General features: G+C 44.0%; 2 protein-coding genes across 2 annotated transcripts in view; both read right to left on the bottom strand.

The window, feature by feature from the left end:
- Nucleotides 1–23,349, bottom strand: part of LOC133422947 (NACHT, LRR and PYD domains-containing protein 12-like) — a 256,789-nt gene that overhangs the window by 11,812 nt on the left and 221,628 nt on the right. The window contains exon 15 of the mRNA XM_061713009.1: nt 75–248. Within this exon, the coding sequence (XP_061568993.1) occupies nt 75–248 (174 nt within the window). The remainder of the gene's footprint in view (nt 1–74; nt 249–23,349) is intronic.
- Nucleotides 11,288–16,010, bottom strand: LOC133422955 (protein NLRC3-like). The gene is made up of 4 exons (XM_061713019.1): nt 15,796–16,010; nt 13,913–15,704; nt 13,232–13,408; nt 11,288–11,424 (listed from the first exon to the last, which is right to left on the bottom strand). The coding sequence occupies exons 1-4, from the start codon at nt 15,896–15,898 to the stop codon at nt 11,334–11,336; spliced, it is 2,163 nt and encodes a 720-aa protein (XP_061569003.1). The 5' UTR covers nt 15,899–16,010; the 3' UTR covers nt 11,288–11,333.

A 23,349-nucleotide genomic window follows, 5' to 3' on the forward strand; every position in this document is an offset into this window, starting at 1 on the left:
TGATGTCTGCAGGTTAGTGTCAACACAACTTTCACATCAGATTCATCTGAACACACAACTAAAACATGTCTGACCTCAGAGTCTCCAGTCTGCAGTCTGGACTCTCCAGGAAACCACACAGATGTTTCACTCCTGAATCCTGCAGCTGGTTCCAGCTCAGGTCCAGATGTTTCAAATGGGAGGGGTTGGACTTCAGAGCTGAGACCAGAGAAGAACAGCTGATCTCTGACAACAAGCAGCCCTCCAACCTGAATGAAGAAGAAACAGCTGATGACTTCTGTAACCGTGTTGAAATAAATATTTCAGGAAACATATTTTTATAAATAAGTTCATAGTTAAACAGCTCTGAAGTTGAAATGTTAAGAGGTCCGTGACCAGCAATAATGTTTTGGTATTGTTCACTAAGTGATGTTATCAAGGTTAATGTCACTGAAAATGCTGAAATGCTGAAACAAAAAGTGTGTAAAATGGAAAGGAAGTGGTTCTCTTGTAAGTCTGTAGACTCTTATCGTGCATGGAAAAAGTGTAGTCTATAAAAAAGCCCTTCACATAACTAGAAGTGCTTATTATGGTAAATGGCTTACACTTATATAGCGCTTTCCAGCTATACTTCTACAGCCCCAAAGCGCGTTACACTATAGACATTCACCCATACACACTCACACATTCACACACCAGTAGTCGGTGGAGCTGCCACACAACGGCACTGGCCTGACAACCAGGAGCAGGGGATTCAGTGTCTTGCCCAAGGACACTTTGGTGGACACAGGAGGAACTAGGGTTCGAACCACTGACCTTCAGGTTCATGGGTGAACGCTCTACCAACTAAGCCACCTTCACCCCATTACTCATCGTGGATAGAGGATAACAAAAATAACCCACGTTTTCTGTTCAGCGCTGTAGCCAGGCTGACAAAGAGACACAACTCTGTTGGTAGCCGCTGTGGGCGTTTCTTCAGCTTTAGCGACTTCCTCAGGCTCTGACTTGACTCTAGACTGCTTTGATCCTGTAGACTTCCCTGAGCTGACCTCCCCGAGCTGACCTCAGTGGTCAATAGAGCTAAATCATCCTCGTGTTTGATAGACCCCGGCCCGACTACTCAAAAATGTTTTTTCTCTTGTTGAGAAAAATCAAGCAGAGAGATCACGTCTCTCCGGTGTTGGCCTCACTCCACTGGTCCCCGTAAAACTTGGAATCCAATTAAAATGGTATTACTTGTGTATAAAGTCCAAAACGGCCTTAGTGTTTAATAAACCTCTAGTTAGTGTTTAGTAAAATTCTAGTTAGTGTTTAGTAAAATGCTAGTTAGTGTTTAGTAAACCTCTAATTAGTGTTTAGTAAAACCTCTAGTTAGTGTTTAGTAAACCTCTAGTTAGTGTTTAGTAAACCTCTAGTTAGTGTTTAGTAAACCTATAGTTAGTGTTTAGTAAACCTATAGGTAGTGTAACTAGTGTGTTAGGGCCAGTACTTGTAGGGGAGTTTTTCCTTGCCACTGTTTGTCTTAAGGTTTTTCTCCCACTAGGGGAGTTTTTACCTGCCAGTGTTTATCGTTATGTAATAATTGCTTGGGGGTCTGGAAAGATCCCAGAGACAACTGTGTTGTAATAGATGCTGTATAAGGAAAATTGAATTGAAAATATTCATTTGTGACTTCCGGTTGGAGCCTGAAGCGGACGGCCGCATAAAAAATCCCTCTTAGACGGTCGGAGTTTATTCCCCAATTTAAATATAATTACTCCCTCAAATTTGCTCAATCGACGATGGAAGGGGAAAAGCAGAGGAAAGGCAGGAGTAAACAGTTCGGGAAAGTGGACAGGAGCGATGAATTGGCGACAGAAGGGGCCATAGCTGAGCAACACGTGCCGGGTAATGGCGGCCGCGGGCAACAAGCCGAGCCAGCAGCGGGGAATATGGAGGCTAACGTCGCCACCATCCGCGCAGACATAAAGACCATGGCCATGGAAATGACCGAGCTGGGCAACTTCCGAGACAGCTTCAGAAATGATTTGAAAAGGGAGCTAGCCAACATAAGGGAGGAAATTCAACACAAGCTGGGCGAGGTAACATCTAGTCTATACTTCCACGAGTTTAAAACCAAAGAACTTGTGCTGCACTCTGCACGGAAGAAGAGGGAGGTCTACTATGGCGACAAGAGGATTTATTTTGACCATGATTACCCAGCGGAGACGCTGGCAAAAAGAAAGGCGTACACGCAGATTAGGAGGCTTCTGCGAGAAAAGGGAATACGTTTCCAGACACCGCCGCCCGCGAAGCTACGAGTTTTCTTTGACAGCGGGCCGGTTACCTACGGGAGCGCAGCGGAGGCGGCGGAAGATTTGAGGAAGAGGGGGCTCCCGCTTACCTGCGAGAAGCCTGCGGAGTCGGGGCTCCCGGAGAAAGCGCGGAGGATCACCTGGCAGCGCCCGGGGAAAACAGCTGACCGACGCACCCGCCAGGCATGGATTAAGGAAAAGCTGCAGGGTTTTCAGCGGTCATAATGTCCGTCATGGCCTCGGCGGCAACGGGAACGGGAGGTAACATACTGTTCATTGATCTAACATTGTAAGAGCAGAGAGTTGGCTAAGGCAACCTGGTTAATAACGTTGGTGACGCCGGAGGATGGAGAGGAGAAAAGCGTTCATAGTGGGCGGGAGTAGAGACTGTCACCTGTTTTTTGTAGCTGACTCCTCCTCCCCGCTAAGACTGAGCTTTTACTTTAAATTTTGATTTTATTTTGACACTGCCACTGGAGGATGGAGAGGGGGAAAGCGCTCACGGTGTAGGGGAGTAAAAACTTTGCCACCTGTTTTTTTTTTTTCTTTTTTTTTTTTTCCTGTCCCCCTCGCTTGCTCTCCTCTTTTCTTTTTTTTTAATATACTGAATGCGCTACTGGCAGCTCCTAATTGTATATGGGACTATACTTTGGACTTATTAATGTGTTGCTTTACTCTTGACCTATAGAGTTAATATAGATGACCGTCATATATGGGAAAGAGATCAGATCGTGACAAACGAAGTGCACAAATACACCCTTGGATTGGGGATATTATAGGTTGCACTGAAGGGGGGCTCTGATGCTTAGCTAGACCACTCCCCCCACCTTTAAGAAGTGCTGTTTTACTTCAAAATGGAGGTCTACTTAAGTTTGTTGATTTTTTGTTTTTTTCTATTTTGCTGTGTTTTGAGTTTGTTCTATGGTTCGAGAACAGTTCAAGTCTGGTCACCAATGTCATGTCATTCACCTAACTGTGGGATTAAATGCAATGTCAGGAATATAGGGTAATTACCCTTAATGTAAATGGTTTACACAATCCGATTAAGAGGAGTAAGGTTATTGCAAAGACGAAAAGGGAGAAACCGCATGTTGTATTCTGGCAGGAGACTCACCTCGACCGTACTGAAGACGAAAAGTTAAAAAAATCTGGGTTTAAAAATACATTTTACTCTAGTTACAAGAAAGGGAAAAAAAGAGGGGTGGTTATTATGATTCCTAATAGAGTGAATTTTCAATTGGTTTCTGAATTGTGTGATAAAGAGGGGCCGTTATGTCTTTGTTAGGGGTTTCCTTGAACAAAAAGAAGTCACATTAGTTAATGTGTATATACCACCTGGCCAAGATCATTCCTGTATTAAAGAAATCTTTAATTTGATAGCTTCTGAAGCCTCTGGAGTTTTAATATGTGGTGGAGACTGGAATATTCAGTTAAAATGTAAACTAGACTCCTCTAACACATCGAAGAGGCCTGCTCCCAATGCTAGAGTGACTAAAAATCTGTTGATGGAGCTCGGGATGGTCGATGTTTGGAGGGAGCTCCACCCAACAGAAAAACAGTTCACATTTTATTCAGAAAGTCACAGAGTGCACTCAAGAATTGACTATTTTTTTACCTACAACTCAGACAGACACAGACTCAAAGACTGTACGATAGGGGTTCGAGATATCTCTGACCACTCACCTGTTTATCTAACTCTGCACTTAGACAATAAGAAGAAAAACACACTTTGGCGACTCAATACAAGTATATTAAATGACAAGGCATGTAAGAACTATGTACAGAGGGAATTTAAAGACTATATGGATAACAACAATAATGGGGAAGTATCGCCAAGTGTCTTATGGGACGCTGTTAAATCGGTGATCAGAGCAAAGCTCATTGCTTACACATCAAAGGAAAAAAGAAAGGGATAAAAAGATGTCGGATTTACAAGAAAAGTTGAAAGTGCTGGAGAGGGAACACGTTGAAGGAAAGGATCCCCACATACTTAATGGAATCAACACAATCAAAAAGGAACTAAATGCACTCTATGAGCAGGAATTAGAGAAAAAAGCCAAATTTGTTAAGCAGAGATATTATGAGAATGGCCCTAGGGCCCTGAAACTTCTAGCATGGCGGCTAAGGAAGCAACAGGCAGAGAGTGCCATATTTGAAATTAGAGACCCTAAAACTAAAAAAGTGTGCCACAAATTAGAGGATATACAACAAATCTTTGAAGACTACTATAAAGAACTATATAGGGAACCGAACATGACTAGCCCTCAAGATATAACTACATTCTTGGAATCATTAGATCTACCCTCCATAGTTGAAGAACAGAATAAAGCCCTAACAGCAGACATTACAAAGGAGGAAGTAGAACGGGCGATTTCTAGGCTGAAGGCCAATAAAGCGCCAGGTACGGACGGCTATCCGGCTGAGTGGTATAAGGCCTTTAAAGAACAAGTAGTTCCCATACTTTTGGATTGTTTTAACCACACACTTAGAGAAGGTGAACCTCCGAGAACATGGAGGGAAGCAATAATCTCAGTTATCCATAAAGAGGGGAAGGATAGACAGGAGTGTAGTGCATACAGACCCATTTCTGTACTGAACATTGATTATAAGCTGTACGCATCGATATTAGCTAAAAGACTGGAGCATATAATACCTGAGCTGGTGGAGCCAGATCAAACAGGCTTTGTGCGCGACAGACAGACTCAAGACAATATTAGAAGGGTGCTGCATGTACTTGATCATGTGGTTAAGGGGAATAACACAGCTGTAGCACTCAGTCTAGATGCCGAAAAAGCGTTTGACTCGGTCCGCTGGGAGTATTTATACCTGACACTGAGAAGACTTGGATTTAAAGATGACTCGATTAGATGCTTTAAAACATTATATCTCTTACCGAATGCAAGAATCAAAATTAACGGTCACCTTTCGCGGGCCATTGAACTGGAACGAGGCTGCCGTCAAGGTTGCCCTCTTAGCCCAGCACTTTTTGCCCTATTTATCGAGCCCTTAGCTCAGTCAATTAGGGACGACCAGGCAATAAAAGGAATAATGGTTAGAGGCTTGGAACAGAAGATTTGCCTATATGCGGACGACGTGTTGCTGTTTGTAACAGCGCCAGAGGTTATCATCCCTAGACTGATGTCCTTACTAAAATACTTCGGAACCTACTCTGGATATAAATTAAATGTGAAAAAATCACAAATTTTAAGTTATAATTTTACCCCCCGGAAAAACATGCTAAATGAATTTGATTTCAAATGGAACTCATCAGAGATTAAGTACCTGGGGATTCGAATACCTAAAGATCTATCCAAAATATACGAAAGCAACTATGGTCCCATAAGTAAAAACATCAAGTCAGACATTGACAGGTGGTCTCAGCTACCCTTGGACATGCACAATAGGATAGAAACAATCAAAATGAATCTACTTCCCCGACTCCTATATCTCTTTCAATCCCTGCCAATTTTAGTTACACCAATGCAATTTAATGAATGGGACAAGTGGATTTCAAGATTTATATGGGCGGGTAGAAGGCCAAGGATTCAATTCAAAACATTGCAACTGTCTAAGGAGAGAGGGGGCAGATCGCTACCATGTTTAGCAAATTATTATAAGGCGGCACAATTGAGACCGCTAGCATGCTGCTGTAACCCAAAATATACAGCAAAATGGAAGGATTTAGAAACATCACAATTACAGATACCACTGCAATCCATACTGGGTAGTAAAATACTGTATGAACAGCATTCTGGTAACCTCAATCAATGGTCTAAAGTTCCCCTTAGAATCTGGTTTAAGGAATGTAAATCACCATTACTCCAAAGACAGTCTAAACAGTTGAGATGGGTTGCTTTCGACCCCGACTTTGAGCCAGCAAGGATTGATGGGAGGTTTAATCACTGGCACAGAATGGGTGTCACCTGCTATTGCTTAATATCGTCAAAGGAGGAATTTGATAGCTTCCAGAAAATCTCAGATACGTATGGTTTAGAAAAAAATGATTTCTTCAGGTACCTTCAAACCAGGACTTATTTTAATGATGAGATAAAACCAACAGAAAAATGTGAGGCCAATTTAATTGACATGTTTATTGACATGTATAAAAATGGCAACAATAAGAAACTTGTCTCAAAACTGTACTCCTGTATTCAATCTACCAAAAATCACTCAACAGATAAGATTAGATTAAAATGGGAGAAAGAATCTGGAATTGTCATCACAGAAGAAGACTGGTTGAACATGTGCTCTGTGCCGTCTGGCTCTACCAGCTCCGGGCTCTGGCGAGATTTTTGCTGGCGGAGTCTGGTTAGGTATTTCATAACCCCTAAGTTAAAATGTAGGCAGACAGGGGAGACGGGCAGGGGTCTATGCTGGAGGAACTGTGGAGAACAGCTGGCAGATCATTTTCATATATTTTGGAACTGCCCTGCTATTCTGCCATATTGGCAAGAGATCATACAGGCAATACAAAATATTTTTGGTGATGTAATTGATTGCTCTTTCTCTGTTATTTTTTTGGGCAACATCGCACCCCATTTATTGGTGCGCGATAAGTACCTACTTAAAATATTGCTAGCAGCCAGCAAGAAAGCTATAACGCGAAGATGGTTACAGGCTTCTCCTCCGACAAAGACAGACTGGATAGATACTGTGTCTAACATTCAAAATATGGAAAGAATGACCTTCTCACTAAATCTACGGATGGAAAAATATCTGCAATACTGGGATAAATGGATTGTGTATATGACCACAAGAGATGTCCACTGACCCACTTCTGTATGGACTGACATGTATCCTCATGAGAATAGGGTGTGTATCAATGTATAGGTGACCGACTGTTGTTGTATGTTGTTATTCTGTATGTTTTTTTGTTTTTTTTTGTATGATTTTTCTACAAAAATAAAGTATAAAAAAAAAATTAAAAAAAAAAAAAATATTCATTTGTGTAGCGAGTTTTGATGTTGATAGGAACTCATTGTGTTTGTTAAAATAAGAAAAAGGACAAATACGGAAGTTAAGTGAATATATTTTATTTGGTAATTTTGTTGTGAAGAGCCAATTGCATTCAAGGGTAGGAGGGATCCAGGATACGACTTGAAGGATACCCCTCCCCACTACACACATTGAATGTGTGTAGTGGGGAGGGGGGCGGAGTTACAGCTGTGGAGGAGGATGCAGGACGTCTGCTGCAGGATGACACGTGTTATCTGCTGTGACGGGAGACTCCCAGGTGTCCGACCAGGACTCTCAGAAACTGAAGTGGTGGTAGAGTCGGTCAGTTCAAATCTTTTTTTTTTTTTTTTTATATTTTTATCCCGATTCTTTCCCATTTATATCACCCATTTATTTATATCAGTGCTCCTATCTAGTGAGCAGGCTGCTTCTTTTCACCAAACAGGGTGGGGCTTCACTGGCCGGACGTAGCGATGGAAGGATCACGTTATTCCGGCCAGATCCTCCCCACCGGGGCAGTGTGTAGCCCAGGGGCCTCATTTATAAAAGAGTGTGTAGGATTCATACTAAAAGTGCACGTAAACCCAAAAGCCAAAAATGGCAGGCGCAAAAAAAAATCTGGATTTATAAAACCGTGTGCACGCACACTTGCACACAATGTTCGCTTTATAAATCACAGTCCAGCTGGAAGATTGCGCAGGTGAATTCTCCTCAATGCATTGCCCATTCTACCATAAATGGGCAATGCAAAGTAGTTCATGACTGTATTTGCATAGAAATGAGTCTGCTGAGCATGCGCAGCGGCTTCCTGCAGCCTGTTTGGGCGTCAGGATGAACGAGACGTGTCGAGCAACCGTGCCACTAAATTTCACAGAGACTGAGATTGAAATGTTGTGGATGAGGTGGAGGCCAGGAAAACGACATTATTTGGTGGTCACAGTAAAAGTAGAAAAAGTATATAGATAGTATAAAATAAAGCGAGTGAATGGCAGCACGGACAGATGGTGCAGAAAAAAAAAGAAGTGGTGTGATTTGAAGGTGGAGGCCAAGAGGTACGGAGCCCCTAAAGGGACACAGATTTATATATATATATATATATATATATATATATATATATATATATATATATATATATATATATATATATATATATATATATAATGAGTTTTACATGCGCGCGTGAAACCTTTAAGGCTGATTTATGGTTCTGCGTTACACCAACGCAGAGCCTACGGCGTAGGTGCGCGTCGCCGCGTACCCTACGGCGTTGGCTCTGCGTCGTTTTAAAGGAGAACCATAATTTAGGCTTTACGCGCGCGCGTAAAGGTTTCACGTGCGCGTAAACTCATTATATATATAAAAAAAAATCTGAGTCCCTTTAGGGGCTCCGTAGAGTGGCCCGGCACTCATTTGTTCTGTCCTCAGTCACTCTATGGTTGGAACCGGTGGGTGACGAGGAGGTTCCCGACGTGTCCTGCACCGCGGCTGCAGCAGCAGCAGAGTCCTGACTGACGCTGAGCTTCAAACACAGAGGGACACGATCAGCGCTATTATATTATAAGTCTGATAAGTGATGACATTATTAAGAGTATGACATGAATCTGGCTTCATTTTACCACCTCACCGCCTTCTTCGCCAGTTCCCCATATCTTAAGACTGTTCCTATGGGAGGGTCAGGGTTGGCGTAGAGATACGCACATTTTTCAGTTAGTTTTTTCTTTTTAAATCCCGACCTTTGCCTAGAAGGTGGCTTGCGCATCTTTCAAGCCATGTTTTGTGCGCAAGCAAGCTTTATAAATGAGGCCCAAGGACTGTTGCATGTTTTTGTGAGGGTAGCTCGGGTGAGGGTAGCTAGCATTAGCTACCAAGGGAACACGGGGAGAACATGCAAACTCCACACAGAAAAGCCCTTTCACCAACCCCACCCAAGGCACTGGAGTCATGGGGGAACTAACACGCACTTCGGCGCCCACAGCGTCCCCAGGGGGAATTGAACCCAGGACCTTCTTGCTGTGAGACGGCTGCACTACCAGCTGCACCACCGTGCCCCCTAAGTCACTCATTCAACGAAGACGTTGACCGAGTTGCTGCTAAAACCGTCCTAATTGCTTGGCATGGACTTTGTTAAGAGGCTAGCGGCCTGCAGGCTAAATCGGCAGAGCCCGGGTGGATCTGTGAGCCTGACGGAGAAGTGATGGAGCCTGACAGCGTCGGCGTGTGAGGAGACCGACGGAGGCGACCGTGAGGCTGAGTCATCTCTGCAGCTGCTGGATATCTCTGCTCATCCTCCAAGACTGGGGTGGTGCAACATCACTGAAGGGACCGTTGTCTTATTCAGCCTTCATTTGTTGGTGGCTGCAACATTTGGACATTTGAGTATTACTTTATTTTACTGCCCGCTATAAGTTAATTATCTGGGCTCCAAGGACGTCTCTGAGTTTGATAGAGACCATTCTGAATGCTTTTATCATCCTGAGGGTTGGAAGAGTTTCTGAATAGTTTTGAAAGCAATATTTAACTGCTATTTCTATTTTCTTTAAGTAAATGTTTTATAATTTTCCTGACGTGTGTTTATTGACTACTTTTGATCATTTTAGTAGTTAATGCAAATTGGCAGTAATTTAAGATTTAATGGTTTAGAGAGTGAAAATTAAGTTGTAATTGTATGTTGAAGAGCAGAAATGTTGAACGATCGCTTGCACATCAGCTGAATTCTGTTGACTTTATTGAAGGAACCCCAAGTTCTCTGAAGGTTCAACGAACTCAGGTCAGCACCTCGTTCTGGTCACATCCACTGGAGAGGCGCTACACTTCCACTCCAACTTTTACACTTTAAACATCATCACACATCTCTTCCAGGAGAGAAGGGAGAAATAAACTTCTGGACATGTTTAATTAAATTAATTATACTATATTAACCTCTAAAGGGAACTGATGATTGCAGCAGAAATAGTCAGTGTTTCAGAGTCACTAGAAAGAGTCTTTCTAGAAGTTTCCAGGTGTGTACAGGAATGATCTCCTGCAGCCGTCTGTATGACGGAGAACCTGAAGACGTCTCTGACTGAACACAGTCCTTAGTTTTATCTGTGGTTGTGGAGGATCTGTTTGGACGGACTTTTCAAAGCGTCTACGATGTTTTAAATCTGTGAACTGACCTCAGAGTCTCCAGTCTGCAGTCTGGACTCTCCAGAAAACCACACAGATGTTTCCCTCCTGAATCCTGCAGCTTGTTCAGACTCAGGTCCAGATGTTCCAGATGGGAGGGGTTGGACTTCAGAGCTGAGCCCAGAGAAGAACAGCTGATCTCTGACAGACCGCAGTCCTGCAATCTGAACAAAAAGTAAGTTCTTCAAATTTCAACTTTGTCATCAGGTTCATGTGGGTCATCACTGGTATCGGGACTTTATAAAACAGGTTTTAAATTCTATTATATCCATAATGTTGGTTCCTGGTTGTTCCTCTGACATGTTCACCTTTTAATGAACATACTGCGGTTCTCTGCAGGAATAGAACAGAATAGAACAGAATGGAATAGAATAGTTTAATGCCATTTGTACAAGTTAAAAACAGCTACCTAGGAAGTATTGTGCATGTCCCAGAGTCCCGGGGGGTTCATGGTTCTGAGTGAGAGAGTGGGGGTTCCCTCCTTGGTGTCCCCGGAGCCAACAGCCTTACAGTAGCTGGTGGAATCTGTTGTAGAAGCTCTGTAGGTGCTGATGCTCTGGCTGTAGCCCCCCCACTGGAACAGACCATGGAGGGTGGCGTCGGTCCCTGAGGGGGCTCTGTGCTGGTTGTCAGTCTGCACGCCTTCCAGTCACCTTCAGGATTCTCTCTTGTATGTGTTTATGTTTTGTTCAAATAAAGGACTTTGCTGCCCTCTGTCACCTTTGGGTCTCCTGCTTTTGGGTTCTGTAATCTCACCTCATTACAAAACCTGCAGCTGTTTTAAAACTAGTTCAGACTCAGGAAACTGCAGACTACAAACACAAGAAAGTACAAAGTACTTATCAAACGTGTAATCTGACCTGATGTACTGGGACTTCAGACCCGTGGCACTCACTTCAGTTGCCATGAAGAGTCTGGAGAAGCTGGTCCTCCGACAGCTCAACTGTGCTGCCAGACACCGTTGACCTCTTCAGTTTTCCTACCACTGCAACAGATCAGTGGACGACATGGTGGCATTGGCACTTCAATTCTGCAACACACGGACTCTCATGACACCGATGCACGGTTTCTGTTCCTGGATTACAGCTCAGCCTTCAATACAATCAGGCCGCTGAAGCCGAACACGAAGCTGGAAGACCTGGAAGAACCCGCTCCCACCCGGAACTGGATCCTGGACTTTCTCACAGACGTGGTGAGAATGGGAGAGAAGGTCTGCTGAGCTCATAGTGAGCACAGGAACCCCGCAGGGCTGCTGCCTCAGCCCACAACTCTTCTCCCTCTACACATATGACTGAACCTCCAACCAGGACAATAACATCCCCATCAAGGACGCGGACGACACCACCATCCTTGGTCTGATTACAGGGAAGGACGAGTCATCACACAGGAACCTGGTCCACAAAATCACTGTCTATGGGGACAATGATCTGGTTCTGAACCTGGACAGAACTAAATAATTCATCCTGGACTTCAGGAAAACAAAAAACCCTCTGCAGCCTCCTCTCATCAGGGGACTGTGGTTGAGCGGACTGAGAGCTCCAGGTTCCTGGGCCTTCAGATCAGTGAGCGCCTCAGCTGGAACAGCAGAACACACTGCAGCTCTGGTGGAGAAAGCTCAACCCCCTCACAACGTACAATGCAATACTTACAAAAGCAGAAGTAAAATGTGCAATAAATCTCTCATCTACCTGGTAAATATCCTGTATATAACGGTGATCCAACTCAGGGTCCTCAGCTATACAAGGACATTGTATACTGGTGTATATATTTTTGTATTATATGTACATTGTTGTTATTGCAATATATGTTTATTGTTGTTATATAGTTATTTATGTGTAATTCTGACTTGCCTGACTTTGGGAGAACGCAAAAGAATCCAATGTACCAGTACCATCTGGTACCGCCTCAGGTGGAGGAGTTCAAGTATCTCGGGGTCTTGTTCACGAGTGAGGGAATGATGGAGCGTGAGATTGACAGACGGATCGGTGCAGCGTCCGCAGTAATGCGGTCGATGTACCGGACCGTTGTGGTGAAGAAGGAGCTGAGTCGAAAGGCGAAGCTCTCGATTTACCGGTCAATCTACACCCCTACCCTCACCTATGGTCATGAACTTTGGGTGGTGACCGAAAGGACAAGATCGCGGATACAAGCGGCCGAGATGAGTTTCTTCCACAGGGTGGCTGGACGCTCCCTTAGAGATAGGGTGAGGAGTTCGGTCACCCGGGAGGAGCTCGGAGTCGAGCCGCTACTCCTTCACATTGAGAGGAGTCAGCTGAGGTGGCTCGGGCATCTGTACCGGATCCTCCCGGACGCCTCCCTAGGGAGGTGTTCCAGGCATGTCCCTCCTCCCTAGGGAGGTGTTCCAGGCATGTCCCTCCGGGAGGAGACCCCGGGAAAGACCCAGGACACGCTGGAGATACTATGTCTCTCGGCTGGCCTGGGAACGTCTCAGACTCCCCCTGGAAGAGCTGGAGGAAGAGCTGGAGGAAGAGCTGGATGAAGAGCTGGAGGAAGAGCTGGAAGAAGAGCTGGAGGAAGTGTCTGGGGTGAAGGAAGTCTGGGCATCTCTGCTGAGGCTGCTGCCCCCGGCGACCCGGGAACGGATAAGCGGAAGAAGATGGATGGATGGACAGTACCGTCTGGTGCAAATGCTAATAAACCTCTATTCTATTCTATTCTATTCTATTATTTCAGTATTTTATTTTACTATATTATATTCTATTTTCATTATTTTATTCTTTTCTATTCTATTCTATTAGAGACAGAACTTTTAGAGCCAGTTACATCTTTGGAGGATGATAAGTGGATAAATGTGGAAACATCTCCAGTGGACTGACCTCAGAGTCTCCAGTCTACAGTTTGGACTCTCCAGTCCACCAGACAGAACCTTCACTCCTGAATCCTGCAGGTCCCGGTTCAGACTCAGGTCCAGTTCTGTCAGATGGGAGGGGTTGGACTTCAGAGCGGACGCAACGACTTCACATTCAGTCTCTGAGAGCCAACGACCAACAAATCTGTGATGAGAGAAAACATGATGTCAGTTGTAATAAAGTCTGATTTAAAGCCAGACTGACCCACAGGAGTTACAGGACGGTGCAGGAGATCACAGAACCAGAGTTACTAGAATTAAAGTCACGTACCAAGTACAACCGTGTTCACATGAAACTATTGTAGGTTTACAACTCTGAGCCGTTTAAACTTGTAAACTTCTTCAATAAACTCAATGAAAATGTTTGATCTGATGAGTTCTCTGTCAAACTGGCTGTAAGTTCACATCAACAAAACTCCCCGGTGGTTCTGATGTTTCATCTTTCTCCGTTACATAGATTCATCTCTGAGCAGCAAAAACATCAACTAGATCAAGTGTTTGAAACATGAACCTCTGGTTGACGTGACTTGAGGTGACCCAGAATAAAACAAACACATCCAACTTCAAAAGTTTTCATTTTCAAGATCAAAACAAGATTTGAAGAACTAAACTGCTAACTGATGGTGTTATTGATCCCATCTGGACTCACCGAGCCTTTCTGCAGTTCCTCACAGCTGGAATCAGTCTCAGTCTACCCAATGGTGTTGTTGTCTTGTACTTGTTCAGGTCCAACTCATCCAGAACCTCCTCCGACATCTGCAGCATGTAGGCCAGAGCTGAACACTGGATCTCAGAGAGTTCCTGCTCTGATCTGTTCTCTGACTTCAGGAACTCTTGGATCTGCTGATGAACTGAGAGGTCGTTCATCTCCATCAGACACTGGAAGATGTTGATGCTTCTGTCAGGAGAGCTGTCAGTGTCCATCTCCTTCAGGTTGTTGATGACTCTCTGGATGGTTTCTGGATTGTTCTCCGTCTGGTTCAGCAGACCTCCTAACAGTCTCTGGTTGGACTCCACAGAAAGACCATGAAGGAAGCGGACAAACAGGTCCAGGTGGCCATTTTTACTCTCCAGGGATTTCTTCATGACTCTCTTCAGGAACTCATCCAGAAATGAGTATCTGTAGTTTCCTCCCAGGAAGTTCTCCAGCACATCTGTGTTTCTGGTGGACCAACAGTGGAACACGTAGACTGCAGCCAGGAACTCCTGGATGCTCAGATGAACAAAGCAGTAGACGGGTTTCTGGAAGACCTCACACTCTCTCCTGAAGATCTGGGTACAAACTCCTGAGTACACCGAGGCCTCTGGGACATCAAGACCACACTGCTCCAGGTCTTCTTTGTAGAACATGATGTTTCCTTTCTCCAGATGTTCAAACGCCAGCCTCCCCAGCTTCAGGAGAAGGTCCCTGTCAGCCTCCGTCAGCTCCTGTGGACTCGTCTCATGTCCCTTCTGGTACTTGTTCTTCTTCCTCTTGGTCTGGACCAGCAGGAAGTGGGAGAACATGTCAGTCAGGGTCTTGGGCAGCTCTCCTCTCTGCTCTGTGGTCAACATGTGGTCCAGAACTGTAGCAGTGATCCAGCAGAAGACCGGGAGTTGACACATGATGTGGAGGGTTCTGGATGTCTTCATGTGGGAGACGATGCTGCTGGACCACTCTTCATCCCTGAACCTCCTCCTGAAGTATTCCTCCTTCTGGCCGTCGGTGAAGCCTCGTGCTTCTGTCACCCTGTCCACGTGTTTGTGAGGGATCTGATTGGCTGCTGCAGGTCTGGAAGTGATCCAGATGAGAGCTGAGGGAAGCAGGTTCCCCTGGATGAGGTTGGTCAGCAGCACGTTGACCGATGAGCTCTGTGTGACGTCAGACACGACCGGACCGTTGTTGAAGTCCAGGGAACGTCTGCTTTCATCCAGGCCGTCAAAGATGAACAACGGTTTCCCGGCAGCGAGCTGCTCTGCTGTGAGCTTCTGGAACGATGGATGGAAAACCTGGATCAGCCTGAGAAGACTGAACTGCTCATCTCTGATCAGGTTCAGCTCCCTGAACGAGAGCAGAATCACCACGGTGACGTCTTGGTTCTCCGAGCCCTCGGCCCAGTCCAGAGAGAACTTCTGAACCGAGAAGGTTTTCCCAGCGCCAGCGACGCCGTTGGTCAGAACCACTCTGATGTCTCCACGTTGGCCAGGTAAGGCTTTAAAGATGTCCTGGCACCTGATTGGAGCGTCATGGTGTCTCTTCATCCTGGAAGCTTTCTCCAGCTGCCTCACCTCATGTTGGGTATCAACCTCTTCACTCAGTCCCTCTGTGATGAAGAGCTCCGTGTAAATCCTGTTGAGGGGGGTTCTACTTCCTGGTTCATCAGTTCCTTCAGTCACATGTTCACATCTGCTCCTCAGACTGGTCTTGTGTTCATCTAGGACCTCCTGCAGACCAGCATCTGCTGAAAGACAAGAAGAACTCTGAAACTACAGAACAAAAGTCTTTCCGGTTTTCAGAAATGAGTCCATCAGCAGACAGATGTTCAGTCTTACCTGGTACAGCTGTCTGCAGTCCAGCTCTGGTTCTGGATCTTTTTCCACACTGGGGACAGGAGGAAGGTCCTGGTGGAGCAGACTGGTCCCAGTATGAGCTCATGCAGCGTCTGCAGAACCAGTGTCCACAGCTGCTGGAGACTGGATCCTTCAGGACGTCCTGACACAAAGGACAGCAGGACGGTTGCTCCTCCACACCAACTCCTCTCCTCTTCCTCCCTCTGTGAAGACATGTCTTCATCACTAATGTCATTTCTGACTGTTGTAGAAAAACATCCAGATGAGTCAATAGTGTCCAGAAGCTCAGGTGGTCTCAGAGAGTAAAAGTGCAGCTGCTTTTCTGTTTGAATTCAGCCTCCAGATGGGAATAAAACTGATGCTTCCGGAAGATCAAATTTATTTATTTATTTATTTATTTATTTATTTATGTGTATACATTTTATATTCATAAGTTTATGTGTATGCCAGTAGTGGAAGAAAGAAAAACACCAGAAAAACTAGGAAAACCAGTTTTCCTGGGCGAGATATTAGGATTCAGGATCGGTTTCCCTTTTCTTCTTCCACTTATTCTTCCAAGCGTTTTTTCATCCATTCATTCCCGGACTGTAAGGTGCTTTTGAATTTGTACATTCCTCCCCTTTAATCAATAGACAAGAAACTACAGTTTTTCCTTGTCTTGGTTTTTCAAGCCTCATAAAGGATGGATTTTCCATCTTCTGCCACTTGGACCGTGATCTGACAAAAGCACCTGGGGCTTTGTTAAGGTACAACTCGTGCGTTACATTTGTAACTGGAAATAAAAGGTTTATTAATATAGGAAGAGTACAATAGGAGGTTTGATAGGATTGATTCTAGTTTATAAATGAAAAATTATTAAAACTAAATGCAATTATATGAAAATTTATGTTGTTTTATATTTAAGTTATCTATTTATTACAAGCAAAACATCTTTCATTGTTAGTTTTTAATGTCATGAACGAGTAGAGTCCTAAAACTGCTGCAGACTCTCCTGGACCGATCTGGAGAGCTGGTTTCATCCTGAACCAAACTCTGCTCTCTGAACCAGCAGGACCACATGGTTGAGGAACACAGAAGACTCCGTGGTGGAAAAACAGGAACCAGAAGGAAAAAGTGATGTTTAAAGAACCTAAAACATCCAATAAACCACCATGGACAGAAAATATAAAGTCATGATGAGTCATAGAATCAGTTAACAACAGTTGTCTTACTTTGTGTCTGAGGGTCCAGGTTCTTTACTGAAGTTTGGAGGATGATCTTTGGACCAGTCACTCTTCATAGACAGACAGCTGGATCCTGGAGACTCTGGTCTCTGACTGCGGTACCGACCTCTGCAAACACAAATTCACATCAGTCACTGATAATATTGCTGATGAGCACTGAAGAAGATCTACAGCAGGGTCTCCAACTCTGGTCCTGACAGCCACAGTCCTGCATGTGTTAGATGTTTCCTGCTTCAGGATTGCCCACCCCTGACCTAGTCTGTATCCAGTCCTGGAGCAGATTACTGCTTTCCTCTCCTCCTAACATCAGAGCTCATGTTTCCTCTGCAGGAACCTTCCACAGGGATGAGGGATCTTAGGACATTCCTGCTTCCTGACCCTCTGAACATCTCAGTGATTCAAACTCAACACTTCCCTAATTGAACTGAAATTTTTTTGTTGATGACAAAATAAGATTAATCAATTTATAGTTTTTGTGCAGATTTAACACCAAAATGTCCTCCATCAAAAACATGTAAAATGTTGAAAAATAACTTGTTTTTATCAAGAACAATTACAATTTGTTGAACATTTTACCTACAATCAAACCTGCAATAACCCACGTTATTAACTCACAGTGGTAACAGTGATGGTAGCAGATGTAGCAGTAGTAGCAGCAGCAGGAGTAAGTGGTAGTAGTAGTAGTAGTAGTAGTAGTAGTAGTAGTAGTAGTAGTAGTGGTAGTAGTAGTAGTAGTAGTAGTAGTAGTAGTAGTAGTAGTAGTAGTGGTAGTAGTAGTAGTAGAAGTAGCAGTGGTAATAGTAGTGGCAGCAGTAGCAGTTGTAGAAGTGGCAGTGGTGGTGGTGGTATTAGTAGTAGTACCAGCAGTAGTACAAGCAGCAGCAGCAGTAGTAGCAGTAGTAGTAGAAGAAGAAACACTACAAGGTGACCAAACCTCCTGAAAACCCTGTTTTAGTAGTTTTTAATGTCATCAACGAGTACTAGAGTTCTAAAACTGCTGCAGACTCTCCTGGACCGATCTAGAGAGCTGTTTTCATCCTGAACCAAACGCTGTTCTCTGAACCAGCAGGACCACATGGTTGAGGAACACAGAAGACTCCGTGGTGGAAAAACAGGAACCAGAAGGAAAAAGTGATGTTTGAAGAACCTAAAACACCAAATAAACCACTGTAGCACTCGTACTTAGAAGACTGCAAAAGAGTATAAGCTACTAAGACCTACTGTAGGTTCTGAGGATCAAGAAAGAATATCGTTTTAATAAAGAACTGACAATTTTATTACCCTAACACAAAACAAAATATATACAGTATATAATCACAATTACAGTGAGTGGAAAAATATAACCCAAAATAAAATAGAGCTCTTTTCTTCAAAAAATTAAATAAAATAAAGAATTCCCTTCTAATACTTGTCCAGTTCTTATTGTACTGGTAAATGTTCTTTTGTGGTTTCTTGTGCTGTTCGTGTCTCTTATGTACACTACCCGGGTAGGTATAAGTGTAGGTGTTGTTTTCTTAGCTGGGTAATCCTGAGTTCAAGATGATCTTGTCAATCCCTACAGCAGCTGGCCAGTCTACTGACAGGAATCTCCAAAGCATCGTCCGTGAGTCTGGTTCGCCATCATTTCCGAAGACTCACTCATACAATTGAAGGGGGTCTCAAAAAAACCCGTTGGAGTTCCGTCAATGTAAGTTATTCGCTCAGCAATACTGCACCATACAGCACTCTCTCCCGCACACTTTATCGTCTGTTCTATCCCTTTTTTCTTTATAATTTCACCTGTACTCATTACACCTTACTGTTCACATGCAAGGACACTCTCCTTCTTTTTTATTTTTCCTGCGTGCCCGTTAATTACATTGCACACCAGCGGAGGGTCGGGTCTGCCGTTCCAACGGGTGCTGCTGAGAATCAAAAAACTGACTTGCGCAGCGTTAACCCTTTAGTGACCATACACTTTTATTGTGTGGGTTACACCACCATGGACAGAAAATATAAAGTCAAGATGAATCGTAGAATCAGTTAACAACAGTTGTCTTACTTTGTGTCTGAGGGTCCAGGTTCTTTACTGAAGTTTGGAGGATGTTCATTGGACCAGTCACTCTTCATAGACAGACAGATGGATCCTGGAGACTCTGGTCTCTGATTGCGGTACCGACCTCTGCAAACACAAATTCACATCAGTCACTGATAATATTGCTGATGAGCACTGAAGAAGATCTACAGCAGGGTCTCCAACTCTGGTCCTGACAGCCACAGTCCTGCATGTGTTAGATGTTTCCTGCTTCAGGATTGTCCACCCCTGATCTAGTCTGTATCCAGTCCTGGAGCAGATTACTGCTTTCCTCTCCTCCTGACATCAGAGCTCATGTTTCCTCTGCAGGAACCTTCCACAGGGATCAGGGATCTTAGGACATTCCTGCTTCCTGACCCTCTGAACATCTCAGTGATTTAAACTCAACACTTCCTTAATTGAACTGATATTCCTTTGTTGATGATAAAATAAGATTGAATCCATTTAAAGTTTTTGTGCTGATTTAACACCAAAATGTCCTCCATCAAAAACATGTAAAATGTTGAAAAATAACTTGTTTTTATCAAGAACAATTACAAATTGTTAAGCATTTTACCTACAATCAAACCTGCAATAACCCACGTTATTAACTCACAGTGGTAACAGTGATGGTAGCAGATGTAGCAGTAGTAGCAGCAGCAGGAGTAAGTAGTAGTAGTAGTAGTAGTGGTAGTAGTAGTAGAAGTTGTAGCAGTGGTAATAGTAGTGGCAGCAGTAGCAGTTGTAGAAGTGGCAGTGGTGGTGGTGGTATTAGTAGTAGTACCAGCAGTAGTACTAGCAGCAGCAGCAGTAGTAGCAGTAGTAGTAGAAGAAGAAACACTACAAGGTGACCAAACCTCCTGAAAACCCTGTTTTAGTAGTTTTTAATGTCATCAACGAGTACTAGAGTTCTAAAACTGCTGCAGTTATATATATATATATAATTTCACCTGTACTCATTACACCTTACTGTTCACATGCAAGGACACTCTTTCTTTTTTATTTTTCCTGCGTGCCCGTTAATTACATTGCACACCAGTGGAGGGTCGGGTCTGCCGTTCCAACGGGTGCTGCTGAGGATCAAAAAACTGACTTGCGCAGCGTTAACCCTTTAGTGACCATACACTTTAGTGTGTGGGTTACACCACCATGGACAGAAAATATAAAGTCAAGATGAATCGTAGAATCAGTTAACAACAGTTGTCTTACTTTGTGTCTGAGGGTCCAGGTTCTTTACTGAAGTTTGGAGGATGTTCATTGGACCAGTCACTCTTCATAGACAGACAGATGGATCCTGGAGACTCTGGTCTCTGACTGCGGTACCGACCTCTGCAAACACAAATTCACATCAGTCACTGATAATATTGCTGATGAGCACTGAAGAAGATCTACAGCAGGGTCTCCAACTCTGGTCCTGACAGCCACAGTCCTGCACGTGTTAGATGTTTCCTGCTTCAGGATTGCCCACCCCTGATCTCGTCTGTATCCAGTCCTGGAGCAGATTACTGCTTTTCTCTCCTCCTGACATCAGAGCTCATGTTTCCTCTGCAGGAACCTTCCACAGGGATGAGGGATCTTAGGACATTCCTGCTTCCTGACCCTCTGAACATCTCAGTGATTCAAACTCAACACTTCCTTAATTGAACTGAAATTCTTTTGTTGATGACAAAATAAGATGAATCCATTTACAGTTTTTGTGCAGAGATTTAACACCAAACTGTCCTTCCTCCAAAACCTATAAAGTGTTGAAAAATAACTTGTTTTTATCAAGAACAATTACAAATTGTTAAGCATTTTACCTACAATCAAACCTGCAATAACCCACGTTATTAACTCACAGTGGTAGCAGTAGTACTAGTAGCAGTAGTAATGGTAGCAGTAGTGGTAGTAGCAGTAGTAGTAGCAGTTGTCTTAGTAATGCTGGTAGTAGTAGTAGTAGTAGAAAGACTACAAAGTGACCAAACCTGCCAAAAACCCTGTTTTAGCAGTTTTTAATGTCATGTCATACTTTGTGTCTGATGGTCCAGGTTCTTTACTGAACTTTAGAGGTTCATCTTTGGACTGGTCACTCTTCATAGACAGACAGATGGATCCTGGAGACTCTGGTCTCTCCTCCTCTTTCTTCACACAATCATCCATCTTCTGGACTTCAGTCATTCAGAGACATGAACCAGAAACACCGACCATCTTTGAATCTGTAGACACAAACTTTATTAGAACACGACTATTCATGAAATCAATGTAACAACTTTCCCTGAAGGACTTTGTCAAAACTCGTGAGGAGGAAGAAAGAGTTTTTTTCTGATACTGACGATGAGACAGACCTGAAGCTGAGTCTCCTCTAACCTGACGCCAACATTTCTGTCCAGGTGGGATCTGTGAAGCCGAGTCTTCACCTGGAGAAGATATTTTCTGTTTCATTAAAAAACTCGCTGAGAAACAGACTTACAAAGAAACTTTGTGTTAAATTCAAGTCTAACAGAGAATAGTCTAAAATTCTGAAGAAGATAGAAACTTAGAGCTTAAAAAAGTCTCAGTTACTGAAATAAATCAAACTTGTAGAATCTGTGAAAATCTTCTGAACATCAGGATAACACACACACACACACACACACACACACACACACACACACACACACACACACACACACACACACACACACACACACACACACACACACACACACACGTCAGAGGTTGTGTTGGGGCGTGTTTCCTCTGTGAGGAGGAAGAAGCTCCTGTTTTAATTCAAATATCAACAAAGTAACATCCAGAATCCCCTGCCTTTACACCAGAAAGTGATGTCAGAAGGTCATGTGACCCTTAAATGTAAAGTTAGCTGGATGTCGGAAAGGCATCGCAGGTCCTTCCTCCCCGCTGCATCAGACTGTACAACCAGGCTGATCTCATTAGCTTACGGACAATAAATAACATGTGCAATAACAACATGTGCAATAACAACATGTGCAACATCTATGCAATATCTGTGTGTCTACCTCACACTCATCCTACCTGCTTTTTTGCACTGTTTTTTTCCCCTTCGTACTACATTTATTTCCATCGCAATGTATATACTGTCTATATCCTGTAATTATATATATATATTTTTACTTTTTACTTTTTTACCCCCTTCCCTGCATGTGTGTGTTAAGTTACTGCTGCTAACATGTGAGTTTCCCCATTGAGGGAGTAATAAAGGATAATCTTATCTTATCTTAACTGCTTCCTCAAAAATGTCCCAACAACCTCCAGAGTCTCTTTTCCTGTGTTTGATTAAACCTGATACAGGTACGTCTGAACAAGAGTCCTCAAGGACACATTTATCTGACCCCAAACTATTTACTTCTTTTTTTAAATACTTTTATCCTGTTTTTCTCCATCTTATCCCCCCGTGCTCCTAGCTAAGTCAGTGCTGGGCGTTGCTCCCTCTCCCAACCCCAGGAGTTCCTGCTCTGAGCTCAGGTCTCCTCCTGACTTGAGGATGAGCAGCTTCTTTTCACCAGACAGGGTGGGGTTTCTCCAGCCGGACGTAGCGCGTGGAAGGATCACGTTATTCCGGCCAGATCCCCCCATGTGTTTCCCCGGCTGGCCAGAGGGGGCAGTAGAGCCAGGACTGCTGCATGTTTTTGTGAGGGAAGCTCACACTAGCTACCAAGGGAACACGGGGAGAACATGCAAACTCCACACAGAAAGACCTTTCACCAACCCCACCCAGGGTGCTGAAGTCACAAGGGAACTTAACACGCACACAGCGCCCACAGCGTCCCCGGCAGGAATCGAACCCAGGACCTTCTTGCTGTGAGACGGCACTACCAGCTGCTCCACCGTGTCCCCAAAATATTTAGTTCTTTAGTTTCAGTCTCAGACACTTTAACAGCAGCAGAAAAAGAAGGAACAAACACTCACCTGGTCTCCTCTGGTGCTCCATTCACGTCGACATGGACTCTGAACTCTGAACTTTGAATCTGTCAGGTGTTTTTCACCTGCAGAGCTGCTGCTCCTCCTCCTCCTCCTCCTCTTCCTCCTCCTCCTTCTCCTCACTGTATTTACAGGAAATCCCATGACCACTGATGAGAGAGTTTTACAGTCTGACTCAGACACTTTATCAGCAGCAGAAGAAGAACTTGACACACGTGGAGATGACGTCACGGAGCAGATAAAACAGGATCAACTACGGCTGGTGATTTTCATAGAACCTGCATCAGTTGTCAAAGAGCCACGTTTTGGATTCTGGGAGAAAGAACAAGAACAGAATCATCA

Source organism: Cololabis saira, chromosome 22 (genome assembly GCF_033807715.1).
Source record: "Cololabis saira isolate AMF1-May2022 chromosome 22, fColSai1.1, whole genome shotgun sequence".
Classification (NCBI taxonomy): domain Eukaryota; kingdom Metazoa; phylum Chordata; class Actinopteri; order Beloniformes; family Belonidae; genus Cololabis; species Cololabis saira.

Excerpts from the sequence above, each read along its gene's own strand:
- LOC133422955 (XM_061713019.1), bottom strand. The coding sequence starts at position 15,898 with ATGAGCTCATACTGGGACCAGTCTGCTCCACCAGGACCTTCCTCCTGT. Across the intron at positions 15,705-15,795 it reads ACTGCAGACAGCTGTACCAG|CAGATGCTGGTCTGCAGGAG; the intron begins GTAAGACTGAAC and ends CTTGTCTTTCAG. Across the intron at positions 13,409-13,912 it reads AGGAACTGCAGAAAGGCTCG|ATTTGTTGGTCGTTGGCTCT; the intron begins GTGAGTCCAGAT and ends CTCTCATCACAG.